At 40.5% G+C, this 15266-nt stretch overlaps 1 protein-coding gene across 2 annotated transcripts in view; it reads left to right on the top strand.

The window, feature by feature from the left end:
* Window positions 1-15266, top strand: part of ZRANB3 (zinc finger RANBP2-type containing 3) — an 81632-nt gene that overhangs the window by 34999 nt on the left and 31367 nt on the right. For both annotated transcript variants that reach the window (XM_070731273.1, XM_070731281.1), the window contains exons 5-9: window positions 273-504; window positions 2110-2195; window positions 5057-5228; window positions 8461-8589; window positions 10679-10798. In XM_070731273.1, coding sequence (XP_070587374.1) covers window positions 273-504; window positions 2110-2195; window positions 5057-5228; window positions 8461-8589; window positions 10679-10798 — 739 coding nt within the window. The remainder of the gene's footprint in view (window positions 1-272; window positions 505-2109; window positions 2196-5056; window positions 5229-8460; window positions 8590-10678; window positions 10799-15266) is intronic.

The following is a 15266-nucleotide window of genomic DNA, read 5'->3' as shown; positions in this document are numbered from 1 at the left end:
TGCCTTAGTAGCAACCACTCCTGACCTGAAAGAGATTTAATAATATCAGTCATTTAAGAGCCTTTGAAAGAAGCACTTGTTACTTAAGATTTTTAATAACAACTTTTTTATACTTGTAAATTTTCTGAAGCCCTTTGAGTTGATAGTCTAAACATATTTAAATATAATAGAAATTATGCATGAGTCATACATTCAAGCAATAAGTAGTTATCGATGATTAATGTGAATATAGTTTAGTCACTATTTTTGTTGTTGTTCTTTTTATTTTCTAGGCAAATACCTAAAAGCAAAGTGACTGTCCTTGGTTACGGCCTCTTAACTTCAGATGCTCATGTTTTAATAGATACTTTATGCAAGCAGAAATTCAAAGTAGTAATAATTGATGAGTCCCATTACATGAAATCCAGGAATGCAAATCGTAGCAAGATTCTGCTGCCTATTGTACAGAATGCTATTCGAGCTGTTCTCCTCACTGGAACGCCTGCTTTAGGAAGACCTGAAGAGGTTCTGAAAATTGCTTTAAATTTTAAAACCTATGAAATGCATGCCATGGTGGTGAAACAATTACGGGAGGGTGAGGATGGGCCTACATGCTTCTCCATCCCTTGCGTATTCAAATTCCCTTTCTCACTCTGATTGGTGGTAAACATAGGGTTGTTATTTCAGTTGTCTGATTTCTAATAATGGTCTGGTACAGTCATAATTACCGCATATGTTTCGGCACCCCAGAGTTGATGCATGCTGGAAAGTGATGGAGGAAAAATTAAGAGGAGGGGAACCGTGGAGCAGTCTGATTTAATTTGAATTGTTAAAAAATGATTTTTGGACTAAAGATGCAGCTTCGATAACGCACTTGAGGGTCACCCAGAAAGTAATGCACCACATTTTTTTCAACAATTATTTATTGAACACAGTGAAACTTACACACAAGAAAGAATGATGTTTCTTCTACGCTCCCTATTTTTCCACGTAATCTCCATCCTGTTCTATAGACTTCCTCCAGCGAGACACAAGGGTGTGTATGCCCTGTTGACACCATTCCTTGTTCTGGTCACGAAGCCTTGAAGCTCTGCAAACCGTTTTCTAATGGCCTCACCCTCTGTGCCCAATGCCTAACAGTACTTCTGTTTACTGCAGATTCTCCAGTACAGTGGTACCTCATCTTACGAACGCCTTTTCTAACGAACTTTTTGAGATACGAACCCGGTGTTTAAGATTTTTTTGCCTCTTCTTCCGAACTATTTTCACCTTATGAACCCAAGCCGCTGCTGCTGGGATGAAGGGGTTTCTTTCCCCCCCCTTTTTTGAAGAAAGAAAAGGGAGGGGCTGCTTGGAGGGGGAAAGAGTTTGCATTTTAAAAAGTAGGAGAACAGCGTGCTTGCACAGGCACTGAAAGGGTGTCTTTTGAAGAAAGAAAAGGGAGGGGTGCCCCCCTTGCCTTTCTTCCTTCCCACTCACCCTTTAGCCTAGCCTTGCTTCTTCCACCCGCCCCCTTTAGCTGCTCCTCCCTGCCCTCTGTTCGCCTCCCTTCTAAAGTTTGGGATTTTCCTGAAGGATTTGCACGCATTATTTGCTTTTACATTGATTCCTAGGGGAAAAATTGTTTCGTCTTACGAACTTTTCACCTTACGAACCTCCTCCTGGAACCAATTAAGTTCGTATCATGAGGTACCACTGTACACAAACGTTTGTGAATGTTCCCAACAGGTTTCTTTCTCAGTAGTGAGAAATTCAATGACGACACCCTGCTTGTAATGTACATCACTTACAGACGCCATTTCAAAACACTGCTGCAGCTACACTATCAGTTTGAAGAAACACAAAATTTACACACACACTCCTGACAATTCAAATAATGTATATCTAAAGTTTGCATTACTGTAGGCTGAGAAAAAAAATGTGGTGCCTTCCTTTCTGGGCAACCTTGGTACCTGCATCAGTGACATTACTAATGCTGTTTGGGAAGCACCATTGATTTTACCTCAATAATAGATGAATTTATGCGGATTAAAGTCTTAGTAAGAGATGGGTTGGACTTAAGATGGACTTCAGTTAGGATTCCTGACTTAATGGGCATTTTAAAAATATTTATTATTGTTATTTCAACAGCTTTTCATGCAACTTGAAGCCCTTTGTCCAAAGAAATTTGGCACATGGACTGAGTATTCAAAAAAATACTGCAATGCACATGTCAGGTGATGACGTCTTCATCCTTTTATACATAGATGTATTCATGGTATACAGTTCCAATTTAGTATACAGTGGTCCCTCGATTTTCACGGGTTCGAACTTCGCGAAACGGCTATACCACGGTTTTTCAAAAATATTAACTAAAAAAAACTTTGCTGTTTTTTTCCCTATACTATGGTTTTTCCCGCCCGATGATGTCATACGTCATCGCCAAACTTTCGTCCGCCTTTAATAAATATTTTTTTTAACAAACTTTAATAAATAAACATGGTGAGTAATACAGTGGAACCCCGACATAAGAGCTGCTCGACTTAAGAGCTACTCGAGATAAGAGCTGGGAGAGGAGAGACATTTTTTTATTTTATTTTATTTATTACTTGGATTTGTATGCCGCCCCTCTCCGCGATACGAGCCGAGAAGAGCCGGGCTGGCTTACTTTCTTTCCTTCCCGCGCTGATGCAGAGCCACTCGAACAAAGCGTCGCGCCCCTCTGATGCTTTCGGCGGCTTCCGAAGCGACGCTGGGCTCTTTTGCCGCCAAAAGCGTCAGGGGGGCGTGACGCTTTGTTCGAGTGGCTCTGCATCAGCGCGGGAAGGAAGGAAAGTAAGCCAGCCCGGCTCTTCTCGGCTCGTATCCCGGCACTTGGTGAGTGGAGAGGCGGTCGCCTCCCCTGCCGCCCCACTCTGGGGGTCCTTGGCTTCTGCTGGGGGTGGGGGGATCCGAACGCTGTTTTGAATTTCACATTCCGAGTGGCCCAAACGCCAAAGGCGAACTTCCGCACCTCAGGAGTTAGCTCGCAAACGGCGCGGCTGTTTTAAAACATCGCTGCCGGCCTGGGGGGGGAGAGGGAAAGGGGGGAGAGGGGGGAGAGAAAGAGAGAGGGAGAGAGAGAAAGAGAGAGGGAAAGGGGGGGAGAGGGGGGAGAGAAAGAGAGAGGGATAGAAAGAGAGAGAGAGTGAGAGATGCTCAGTGAGCCTTTCTTTGAAGTTGCCTTTCTTTCTTTCTTTCTTTCTTTCTTTCTCTCTCTCTTTCTTTTTCTCTCTTGCTCTCTTGCTCTTTCATTCTTTTTTCTTTCTTTCTCTTGCTTTCTTTCTTTCTCTTGCTTTCTTTCTTTCTCTTGCTTTCTCTCCTTCCTTCCCTCCTTCCATTTCTTTCATTCTCCCTCTCTATTTTTATTTCTCTTTCATTTTCTTTCTTTCTCTCTTGCTTGCTTTCTTTCTTGCTCTTTTTCTTTCTCTCTTTTACCTTCCCTTCCTCTATTTCTTGCTTTCCTTTTCCTTCCTCCCTTCTTTCCTCCCTCTACAGGATTGGGTGGCAGTGAAGTTACTCTCCCCTTTCATAAGTTTCCTTGCGTCCTTCCTCTGTTCCTGTCCCTTCACCCTTTCTTTCTTCCTTTCTTTCTTCCTTCCTTTCTTTCTTTCCTTCCTTCCTTTCCTCCCTCCATTTCTTGCTTTCCTTTTCCTTCCTCCCTTCTTTCCTCCCTCTACAGGATTGGGTGGCAGTGAAGTTGAATAAATTACTACAGTTTAATGAATAAAAATAAAAGTTTGCCATGTTGATTGTTTTGGGTAAAAAGAGGAAGGGAAGGAAAGCTCTCAGCTTATCATCTTATTAATAAGTAAAGTTACATATATTCTTGCAATGTCTTTTTGCATAATTTAGACTAACTTTGTGAGTTTTTTGAGGGCTGGAACCAATTAAAATTATTTACATTAATTCCTATGGGGAAAAGTCGTTCGAGATAAGAGCTGCTCGACTTAAGAGCGCAGGTCCGGAACGAATTAAACTCGTATCTCGAGGTACCACTGTAATCTAAATAGTTGCTAAGGGAATGAGAAATTGCAGTTTAGGGGTTTAAAGTGTTAAGGGAAGGCTTGTGATACTGTTCATAGCCAAAAATATTGCATTTACTTCCGCATCTCTACTTTGCGGAAATTTGACTTTCGCGGGTGGTCTCGGAACGCATCCCCTGCGAAAATCGAGGGAACACTGTAATGGTTAAGGCATAAGACTTGAAATCAGGAGACTTGAGTTCTCCTCCCACCTTAGGCATAAAGCCAGTGGAGTGGACTTTCTCTTAACCCTAAGAAGAAAGCAATGGCAAACCATTTCTGAAAAACCTCGTCAGGGAAACTTCAGAGGCTCGTCTCACATGGATGGGACCTCTGGATGGGTGCTTTTGGGATTTTATTGTGGTAATGGTGGCTTGGAAAACATTCTGTCCATGATTATTTCCAAACAGTCCTTTATCAATGCATTGGTTTGTCACATATTCTACTGCAGGGGTTCACAACCTTTGCAGTTTGGTGGCCTGGCTGAGCGGGGTAGAGGGGAACCAAGCCATGTCAGCGTTGGGCCAGCATGCATGCATGCACATGCACACGGCCCAATTCGTGTGAGTGTTAGATGGCACAGATATGTGCGCACAACTCAACTTGCCCAAATTTGCTACTCATTTAAGTTGAGCTGTATGCAGACCAGCCTGCACTCACATGGCCCAGTTGCGAATAGGCTGCAGCCCAGTAGTGGGTTGCAGCCCAGAAGTTGGAGATCCCTGTTCTACTGCTTTGATCTGAGTCAAAGAACTATGGAACACCATCAGATTTGAAACTTAGCTTTATCACCATTGGAGTCAAAATATATAGGCAAAACAAACATACCATTTGAATCTACTATATTAGACTATAACATTGCTTAAATATGAATAATCACATAACAATATTTAAGATTGGGATGAATGCCATGAGTTTATTATATTTACCTCCTTTGGAAAGAAGCTTATATGAACATATATATCTCATTTAAAAAGAAATAAAAGTTACGGTGTTTTAAATTAGCTGTTCTATTTTTATTGTTCTTGTTGCAGATATTTCGGTAAAAGACGACAGTGGGACTGCAGAGGAGCTTCAAATTTAGATGAACTGCATGAATTACTAAGCAACGTAATGATTAGACGAATGAAAAGTGAAGTTTTAACACAATTGCCACCCAAAATTAGGCAACGGATACCTTTTGATCTTCCTAAAAATGCCGTTAAAGTAAGCTGATATTAGCATGTTGAGAAATATGTCAATCAAGATCTATTTTCATAGGTATGATGACTTTGGGAAGAGTACAGAAGCATGGCCATGTTCCAAAAGTTATCCTTTTTTTTTTTTTTTGCAAAAGTTTTTTTTATTTTAACATACTCCACATACCATAATATCTTAACAAGAATTAGAAACATAGAAACATAGAAGTCTGACGGCAGAAAAAGACCTCCTGGTCCATCTAGTCTGCCCTTATACTATTTTCTGTATTTTATCTTAGGATGGATATATGTTTATCCCAGGCATGTTTAAATTCAGTTACTGTGGATTTATCTACAACGTCTGCTGGAAGTTTGTTCCAAGGATCTACTACTCTTTCAGTAAAATAATATTTTCTCATGTTGCTTTTGATCTTTCCCCCAACTAACTTCAGATTGTGTCCCCTTGTTCTTGTGTTCACTTTCCTTTTAAAAACACTTCCCTCCTGGACCTTGTTTAACCCTTTAATATATTTAAATGTTTCAATCATGTCCCCCCTTTTCCTTCTGTCCTCCAGACTATACAGATTGAATTCATTAAGTCTTTCCTGATACGTTTTATGCTCAAGACCTTCCACCATTCTTGTAGCCCGTCTTTGGACCCATTCAATTTTGTCAATATCTTTTTGTAGGTGAGGTCTCCAGAACTGAACACAGTGTTCCAAATGTGGTCTCACCAGCGCTCTATATAGCGGGATCACAATCTCCCTCTTCCTGCTTGTTATACCTCTAGCTATGCAGCCAAGCATCCTACTTGCTTTCCCTACCGCCTGACTGCACTGTTCACCCATTTTGAGACTGTCAGAAATCACTACCCCTAAATCCTTTTCACAGATTATACATTATTATCCAATAAACAATAAACAAACATAATAATCTCACATTTATCAATACCAGGTTGCCTGTCTGTTTTCCCATATCACATCATGTCGCTCCCCTCCCTCTATCTTCCTTTTCTCTCCCTTTTTTCTTCTTTTCTTCCTCCCTCTTTTTCCTCCTCTACCTCAACCGCTCCTTGCCTCCCTCTTTTTCAAGTATTCCTGGCATAATGGATTCCAAAAAGACTGCAAATTTAAACTTTAGGAATGAGGGGTGGAAAGCAAGAGAAAATAAAAGGGGACAACAATCAAAAATTCTTCACCCTCAAGTATGTATTTATCAATATTACTCCAGTTTTATGCCAATTAACAGCTTTACGGCATAGCTCTCTCTTCCATTATTATCAAGCCTCTTTTTTGCACATCGCTTTTACCGCCGCTAAAATCCAAGAGAGGAGCAGTTTAAAATCCGCTCCACCCTCTTTTTGCAGCTCCAAGCTTCCTCTCATGTTCCCAGCTAATTCCCTTTGTTCAAAAATATAGATTTCTTTTGTAATTCAAAAATCAACTCACCCAGATGAACTTCTTAAATCTTCCATTCTAATCCTTCCACTGTGGCTACCCCAGCTTATGGCGACTCAGATTGCCTTTGACAGCTACTGGTCGGGAGGCTGCTGCTGGCTCTCAAGGGTCCCCCCCCCCGAGCCACTGGACCGTGCCACCATTCTTCATCATCCCTCTAGGACGGTTCTGACCCTAATTCAGGTACCCAAACAATTGAGATTCGGCATTTTCTTCAGAGGATGGAAGGAAACGCCCGTACCACTGTGACATTGGCCACACTTCTTCCTTCCAAAAGTTATCACTGAGGGATTGCACAGGTTCAATAGTTCTATTCAGTTTTGCTATTATATAGAACCTTGCTGGTTCACTGTAAAATAAGAAGTCATATAAGGTAAAGAGAACATCATTCTAACTTAGTAGAAACAGCTAAACTGGCAGTGGGATATTATTTTGTTGTGGAAACTGATAGATAAAGTAGATGATAATTAAAATGTGGACTCAAGGATCGAGGCTCTGTTTTAAATAGTATAGTAAATATGTATTTACCCAGGTTAATCTGGCTGCTAAAACTTGAAGTTATGTAATATCAGGAATTTTTTAGCAAGTGCTAGATGAGTGCTCTTATGCATTCCAAAGCATCTTTGAGCATTGCATTGGCAGTTCTGTGTTAGCAAAAACTTCAGAAGAGAAGGATTTAGGGGTAGTGATTTCTGACAGTCTCAAAATGGGTGAACAGTGTGGTCGGGTGGTAGGAAAAGCAAGTAGGATGCTTGGCTGCATAGCTAGAGGTATAACAAGCAGGAAGAGGGAGATTGTGATCCCGCTATATAGAGTGCTGGTGAGACCACATTTGGAATACTGTGTTCAGTTCTGGAGACCTCACCTACAAAAAGATATTGACAAAATTGAACGTGTCCAAAGACGGGCTACAAGAATGGTGGAAGGTCTTAAGCATAAAACATATCAGGAAAGACTTAATGAACTCAATCTGTATAGTCTGGAGGACAGAAGGAAAAGGGGGGACATGATCGAAACATTTAAATATGTTAAAGGGTTAAATAAGGTTCAGGAGGAAGTGTTTTTAATAGGAAAGTGAACACAAGGACAAGGGGACACAATCTGAAGTTAGTTGGGGGAAAGATCAAAAGTAACGTGAGAAAATATTATTTTACTGAAAGAGTAGTAGATCCTTGGAACAAACTTCCAGCAGACGTGGTTGGTAAATCCACAGTAACTGAATTTAAAAATGCCTGGGATAAACATATATCCATTGTAAGATAAAATACAGGAAATAGTATAAGGGCAGACTAGATGGACCATGAGGTCTTTTTCTGCCGTCAGTCTTCTATGTTTCTATGTTTCTTCTTTTTCTCCTTAAATCCAAAGGCCCACAGATCCCTACCAAATATAGCCAGTAGTCAATATTTGAATAAGTATAATTTATATTGCCTGTTCGGAAAAACAAGAAAAATATTTTAGCAAGATAATATAAATGTAGTCCTGAAAAACAATGCACACAACCATTTTGATTTAAATATTGTTCTATAGAATAGTGTTGCTTTTTAAAATCATGGTTTTATTGATGATTGAAATAGAATGAGTTATACTTCCTATTTTATTATTTTTCTCTCAGTCTTTCAGTAAATTTCCATACATGGTAGGAATTTATCAATGACCATGCGTGGCATTGACATTGCTAAGCGAAAAAGGTTAGAGACTATTGTTCTTTATTGAGAAAACATGGTATGATTCAGAGACAAATGTAATTGTTTTGCCTTTTCACATTTTCCCCCCCTCTAAATGTTGTTTCCCCCTTTGCAGGAATTAAATACTAGCTTTGAAGAGTGGGAGAAGTTAATGAGGGCTTCAAAGTTAGACTCTACTAAAGATGACTTTGTCCAAGTGATGAGTCTAATTACACGTATGTTTAAGCAGACTGCCATTGCCAAGGTAATCCTGAAATGCTTTGTGAATGTTGTTAAAATGTAGTAGCTATTTTTGTTCTGCTTTTTGTAACAGCCCAACACTCAGCTGGATTAAAATTATTCATTTTATTTGGTTACATATTTAAATTGAAAAGGCTGCCCAGCTCTATAGCTGCTCGAGTGGTGCATAATTAAAAAAAATACCAGCAAAATATAGATAGTAGGAATGCAAACCTCGGGGAAGGCAGGAACGGGGGGACAAACCCGTTCTATCTTATCTCCCCAAAAGCAGAAGACACACTATTTACTCAACCCAGTGCTTGGGAAAAAAACCTAGTTTTTAAGGCTCTTCTAAGCATAGTCAGGATGGCACCACCTGCATTTCGGAGGGCAAGGGTATTCCAAAGAGTACTACAACAGAAAGGGCACCTCTTCCTGCATTTCTTGGGAATTGAACATAATATAAAGTGGTATTCAGGTTATAAATATCCAGATTTTTATAACAAAAAGATTTTGAAAACCAGAAAGAAATATTTTTCCATCTGTAAGATGTCCAGAGCAAGCAAAAGTTTCTAAGAATAGATCATCGTGGGAGATTTTTGTTAATCATTTTTCATTCCCTACAGCCCCCAAACTAAATTCTAAATTTGTCCATAAACTGCCTCATCTTAGTTTATATTGTCAAAAAGATACTTAAACAGTTATAAGTGCTATATTTTATTTAAAGTTTTCTATGGTAACAAATGTATGTTCTGACATTTAACTAGTAGTGCCTGATCCTTAGCAACAGCACTTGGTTATTAATTTCAGGAATTCTGAGTGGTAATCTTTTTATTAAACTGGACTTCTCTTTTTTGTACTGCATGACATAACCCTTCAAAAGACCAACTTGAGAATCAGCTTCTCTGGATATAATTTGGGATATAGTACAGTGATACCTCGTCTTACAAACGCCTCGTGATACAAACTTTTCGAGATACAAACCCGGGGTTTAAGATTTTTTTGACTCTTCTTACAAACTATTTTCACCTTACAAACCCACCGCTGCTGCTGGGATGCCCCGCCTCTGGACTTCCGTTGCCAGCAAGGCACCCATTTTTGCGCTGCTGGGATTTCACTGAGGCTCCCCTCCATGGGAAACCCCATCTCTGGACTTCCATGTTTTTGTGATGCTGCAGGGGAATCTCAGCAGGGGAATACCAGCAGCACAAAAATGGGTGCTTCGCTGGCAACGGAAGTCCGGAGGTGGGGTTTCTCAGCGAGGGGAGCCTCAGTGAAATCCCAGCATCGCAAAAATACAGAGGTCTGGAGGTGGGGTTTCGAGGTGTTTTTGCGATTCTGCGATTTCACTGATGCTTCCTTCGCTGGGTAACCCCACCTCCGGACTTCCATTGCCAGCGAAGCGCTCGTTTTTGTAATTCTGGGATTCCCCTGCTGGGATTCCCCTGCAGCATCGCAAAAACACAGAAGTCTGGAGGTGGTGTTTCCCATGGAGGGGAGCCTCAGGGGAATCCCAGCAGCGCAAAAATGAGTGCTTCAGCTGGCAAAAGGGGTGCATTTTGGGCTTGCATGCATTAATCGCTTTTCCATTGATTCCTATGGGAAACAATGTTTCATCTTACAAACTTTTCACCTTAAGAACCTCGTCCCGGAACCAATTAAGTTTGTAAGACAAGGTATCACTCTATATTGAATTGCTGAATAGACAGGGAGCTGGGAAACATTTTATTAGTTTTTATTGAATTACGGAATTCCCAGTCATAGTTAAATAGAAATAGTTCCATTAAAAATATTTAAATCCAAATCTTAAGATATTGTAAGTTCATCTAATGTGTGTGCATGTGTGTATTATTTGTCATGGCTTGCCTGTTTGCTTTCAACATAAATAGCACGAAACTCTTCATTGGAATTGATGAACCAGTATGATGAAGTACATAGATGAACCAGTAAATGCCATAGTTTGCTTTTTCTTAGTCCGAATCTACATTTGATTACATACATATATTAAAAAAGAAGTTACTTGTTTATTTATGCAGTTTTGTTTTGTTGTTGTCCCTTTGCCTTTCATTTTCTCAATAATTAAAATAAGATTCCAACATGCCTATATATTTTAGGCAGGTGCAGTAAAAGATTATATTAAAATGCTGCTGGAGAACGAAGAACTGAAGTTTCTGGTCTTTGCTCATCATTTAAGTATGCTGCAGGCATGTACAGAGGCAGTGATTGAAAGCAAGGTAAATATGCTTTATGGAATTAGATTGCTATTGGAGGCTCTTATTAAGATGTAAACTTGAACATCACAATTACAAAAAAAAAAGGTAAGCTTGTATCTCTACCGTCTTGACTACTGACATATTTTGCATGGTGCTGTATTTTAAAAACATCTATAGAATTACAAAATTATTAAGTGAAGATTAACAGTGAAAAGCAGATATCACTGCATACATTAGCTTTACTGAGCATGGCTCTATCCACCTATGTTGGGGCTGCAATTTCAAAATACTTAGCTAGCTGTACAACAGTCCCAAAATGTTTTGGGAGGGATGACAGAAGGCAGAATTAACGTAAATTGTTACTTACTTATAGTAAATAATTCAATTCAATTCAATTTATTAGATTTGTATGCTGCCCCTCTCCGAACACTTGGGGCGGCTCACAACAACAATAAAAACAATATCCTAGTGAAAACAAATCTAATATTAAAAAGCACATAAAAACCCTATCATATTTAAAAAGCAAACAACACATACATATCCAAACATAAATATTAAGAAGCCTGGGGGAAAGGTGTCTCAACTCCCCCATGCCTGGCGGTATAGATGGGTCTTGAGTAATTTACGAAAGACAAGGAGGGTGGGGGCAGTTCTAATCTCCGGGGGGAGTTGATTCCAGAGGGCCAGGGCCGCCACAGAGAAGGCTCTTCCCCTGGGGCCCGCCAAATAAGTGGCTTGTTAGAACTTGTTGGAAGTCCAACAGCAGTGGATTAAAGACTTAACACTGGGACAGGATAGGACAGTGATGGTGAACCTTTTTTCACTCAGGCGCCAAAAGCATGCACATACCCGCTATTGCACATGCTCCAGTGCCCACACCCATAATTCAGTGCTGCCCTACCACCCATGCATGTGTGCATGATCCTCCCCATTCTTCCGTTCCCTGACTTCAGGTAGGTCAGTTTTTCACCCTCCTCAGTCTCCAGAGGCTTCTCTAAAGCCAGGGGAGGGCAAAAATACCATCTCCGCCCTGCAGAGGCCCTCCAGAGGCCAAAAACCCTCCCAGACTCTCCAGGTGAATCGGAAATCGGCTGGCCAGCCCACACATGCATGCTGGAGATGAGCTAGGGTAACAGCTCATGTGCTGGCAGATATGGCTCCATGTGCCACCTGTGGCATGCCATCACTGGTGTAGGAAGCTATAGTACTCAGATTAATAAAGTTTAGTCCATGTAAAGACAACAGAGAAATTTTATTACTATCCAAGCCCACAATCTGGTTTTCGCCCAATGCATCCTTCACCTTTTCTCTAAAAATGTTGTTCAACTTTGGTGCCTATTGTACTATCAAGTATCATATATTAATATGTGTGCTTTGATACATGTGATTGCCATAGTGTTGATTTTTAATGACTAAAACATAGAGATTTTCCAGAAGTATTTATCCTCATCCTGACCCTTTGGTCTTCCAAGAGTTGAACCCATCGCTACTGCAATAAAGTTCATCCACCTTGCTGTTGGTTGTTCTCTTTCCATCCATGTATCCTAGCATTCTGGATTTTTCAAGAGAGCTAGGTTTTCACATAATATGTTCATGATTTGAGCCTGGTCATTTGTGTTTTAAGAGAAAACTCTAGTCTGATTTGTCTGATTATCCTTTTGCTTATTTTCTTGGCATCCTTGGTATTCTAAAGAATCTTTCCCAATATCATAATTCAAAACTCTCCATTCTCTTTTTATCCTGCTTCTTCAAAGTCCCAACATTCTCTGGCATAGACTATCACAGGGGAAACTATCTCCTGCAACATCTGATCTTTGTAGAAATAGAATATCCTGATGTTTGAATATCTTTTCCAAGGTCTTCATTGCAACTCTTAGAGAAACATCTTTCAGCTGTGGCGAGGGGGACGTTTGCCCAGGTTCGCCTGGTGCACCAGTTGCGACCCTACTTGGACCGGGAGTCACTGCTCACGGTCACTCATGCCCTCATCACCTCGAGGCTTGACTACTGTAACGCTCTCTACATGGGGCTACCTTTGAAAAATGTTCGGAAACTTCAGATCGTGCAGAATGCAGCTGCGAGAGCAATCATGGGCTTTCCCAAATATGCCCATGTCACACCAACACTCCGCAATCTGCATTGGTTGCCGATCAGTTTCCGGTCACAATTCAAAGTGTTGGTTATGACCTATAAAGCCCTTCATGGCACCGGACCAGATTACCTCAGGGACCACCTTCTGCTGCACGAATCCCAGCGACCAGTTAGGTCCCACAGAGTGGATCTTCTCCGGGTCCCGTCAACTAAGCAATGTCGCCTGGCGGGACCCAGGGGAAGAGCCTTCTCTGTGGCGGCCCCGGCCCTCTGGAACCAACTCCCCCCAGAGATTAGAACTGCCCCCACCCTCCTTGCCTTTCGTAAACAACTTAAAACCCACCTCTGCCGCCAGGCATGGGGGAATTGAGATCCTCTTTCCCCCTAGGCCTTTACAATTCTATGCATGGTATGTATGTATGTATGTTTGGTTTTTATATTAATTGATTTTTAATCATCAATACCAAATTACTATTGTACACTGTTTTATTGTCGCTGTTAGCCGCCCCGAGTCTCTGGAGAGGGGCGGCATACAAATCCAATAAATAAATAAATAAATAAACTCTGTCTCTAGTATATTTCTTGATTGCTGGTTCTGTTAACGGTGCTTATTGAGCCTAAAAGACAGAAGCCATAGACCATTTCAATAATGTCTCATAATGCTTAGGCTAACAAGTAAACCTAAGCGTGTAATTGTTGTCATTCATTTAACCTTTATATTTAATTTTAGTCCCGTGTTTTCACTATGCCCTTTTAATTATTTGAGTTATTGAATTTTTTTACTATCAGAGTAGTAATCAGCATATATGGTTAATAATGTTTCTTTCTCCAATTTTAAAACTTTGCTCATCTGCTTCCAATCTTGCATTCCTCTATACATATTCATCATTAAGACTGAATAAATAAGGAGGTTTGTCCTATTCTCTTATTGATTTAAAGGCAATCTGCTTTGTCATGTTCTGCCATATTTTTCTTTAGAACATCCCACAACATGCCATGGCCTACATACCATATTTCTCAGAGTATAAAATGCACCTCCCCCACCCACCCCAAAAAAGAGGGTGGAAATGGTGCATCTTATATATATACCCAATACAACCATTTTTGGTCTCCCGAAGCCCCATCCCATGTCCCCTTTTTGCAAAAATGGAATGCACAGAGAGTTTGGGAGGTCTGCAGAGTACTCCTGGGGGCAAAATCACCCTCATTTTTGAGAAGAATGGGCCATTTGTTTTGCAAAAACGGGTGTTTTTGCCTTCCGCCCGCTCCCAGAAGCATTCTGTAGACCTCCCAAACCCCCTGCACGCTCCATTTTTCAGAAAAATAGGTGAAAAACTGGCCCATTTTTGCAAAAAGTGGGCCCATTTTTTGCAAGAGTGCTCCTGGGGGCTGGGGAGAACAAAGACCTTTTTTCTTACTTACCTCTTCAAAATCTTGATGCATCTTATACACCCTGTGCATCTTATACTCCCAAAAATACAGTAATCAAATGTATTTATTTTGTCAATGAAGCACATATTGACATTTTTTTTTAGTATTCTTTGATTTATTTTATTATCCAGTTGTGTATCAGCCATAATGTATCTTTTTTCTTATTTTCCTAAAATCAGCTTGAATAAGTGATGTCTCAATTGTTAGGTGGGACTTCCATTTGCATTGAATTATTCTAAGCATTATTTTGTTAGCATATGAAATTAAAGATATTTATGAGAGCTTGCGCACCCTGCTAAATCTTCTTCTTTGGTATTGGTGTATACCTTGACTCCCAAAAAGTATTTATGATTGTCTCCTGGTGTTAGCTATATTCTCCAGATAATAACCTAGAAACTGGGTGACTTGATCTTCTGCATTAGCTTAGTTGCAACTTCAGCAAAAGCAATTTATGATCTATTCCACAATGAGAAATTGGATATATCTTTGCCATTCTAAATGAATTCTTCCATTTCATTATACCAATTATGAAGTGAGTTTTATTTCTGTTTCTCAAGTGATGTCCCTGTATGTATACATTGGTTTCATCATTTGAAGATGGTGTTAGCTAGGAAGAAATCGTTAGATTGCAGAAACTGATGTCATTCTGATTCATTTACTGTTTTCTAGACCAGTGTTTTTCAACCAGTGTGCCGCGGCACACTAGTGTGCCGCAAGACAGGGTCAGGTGTGCCGCGAAGCTCAGCAAGAGAGAGAGAGAGAGAAAGAGAGAGAGAGAAAGAAGGCAAGAGAGAAAGAGAAAGCAAGCAAGCAAGAGAGAGAGATAAAGAAAGCAAGAGAGGCAGGGAAGGAGGGAGAGATAGAGAGCAAAAAAGAGAGGAAGGAAGGAAGAGAGAAAGAAAGAGATGGAGAGAGAGAGAGAAAGAGGGAGAAAAATAGAGTGAAAGGGAGAAAGAGAGAGAGTTTT

Source organism: Erythrolamprus reginae, chromosome 1 (genome assembly GCF_031021105.1).
Source record: "Erythrolamprus reginae isolate rEryReg1 chromosome 1, rEryReg1.hap1, whole genome shotgun sequence".
In the NCBI taxonomy this organism is placed as follows: Eukaryota; Metazoa; Chordata; class Lepidosauria; order Squamata; family Dipsadidae; genus Erythrolamprus; species Erythrolamprus reginae.
Note: the sequence above shows the minus strand (reverse complement) of the source record. Positions and strands in the feature narration are given on the sequence as shown.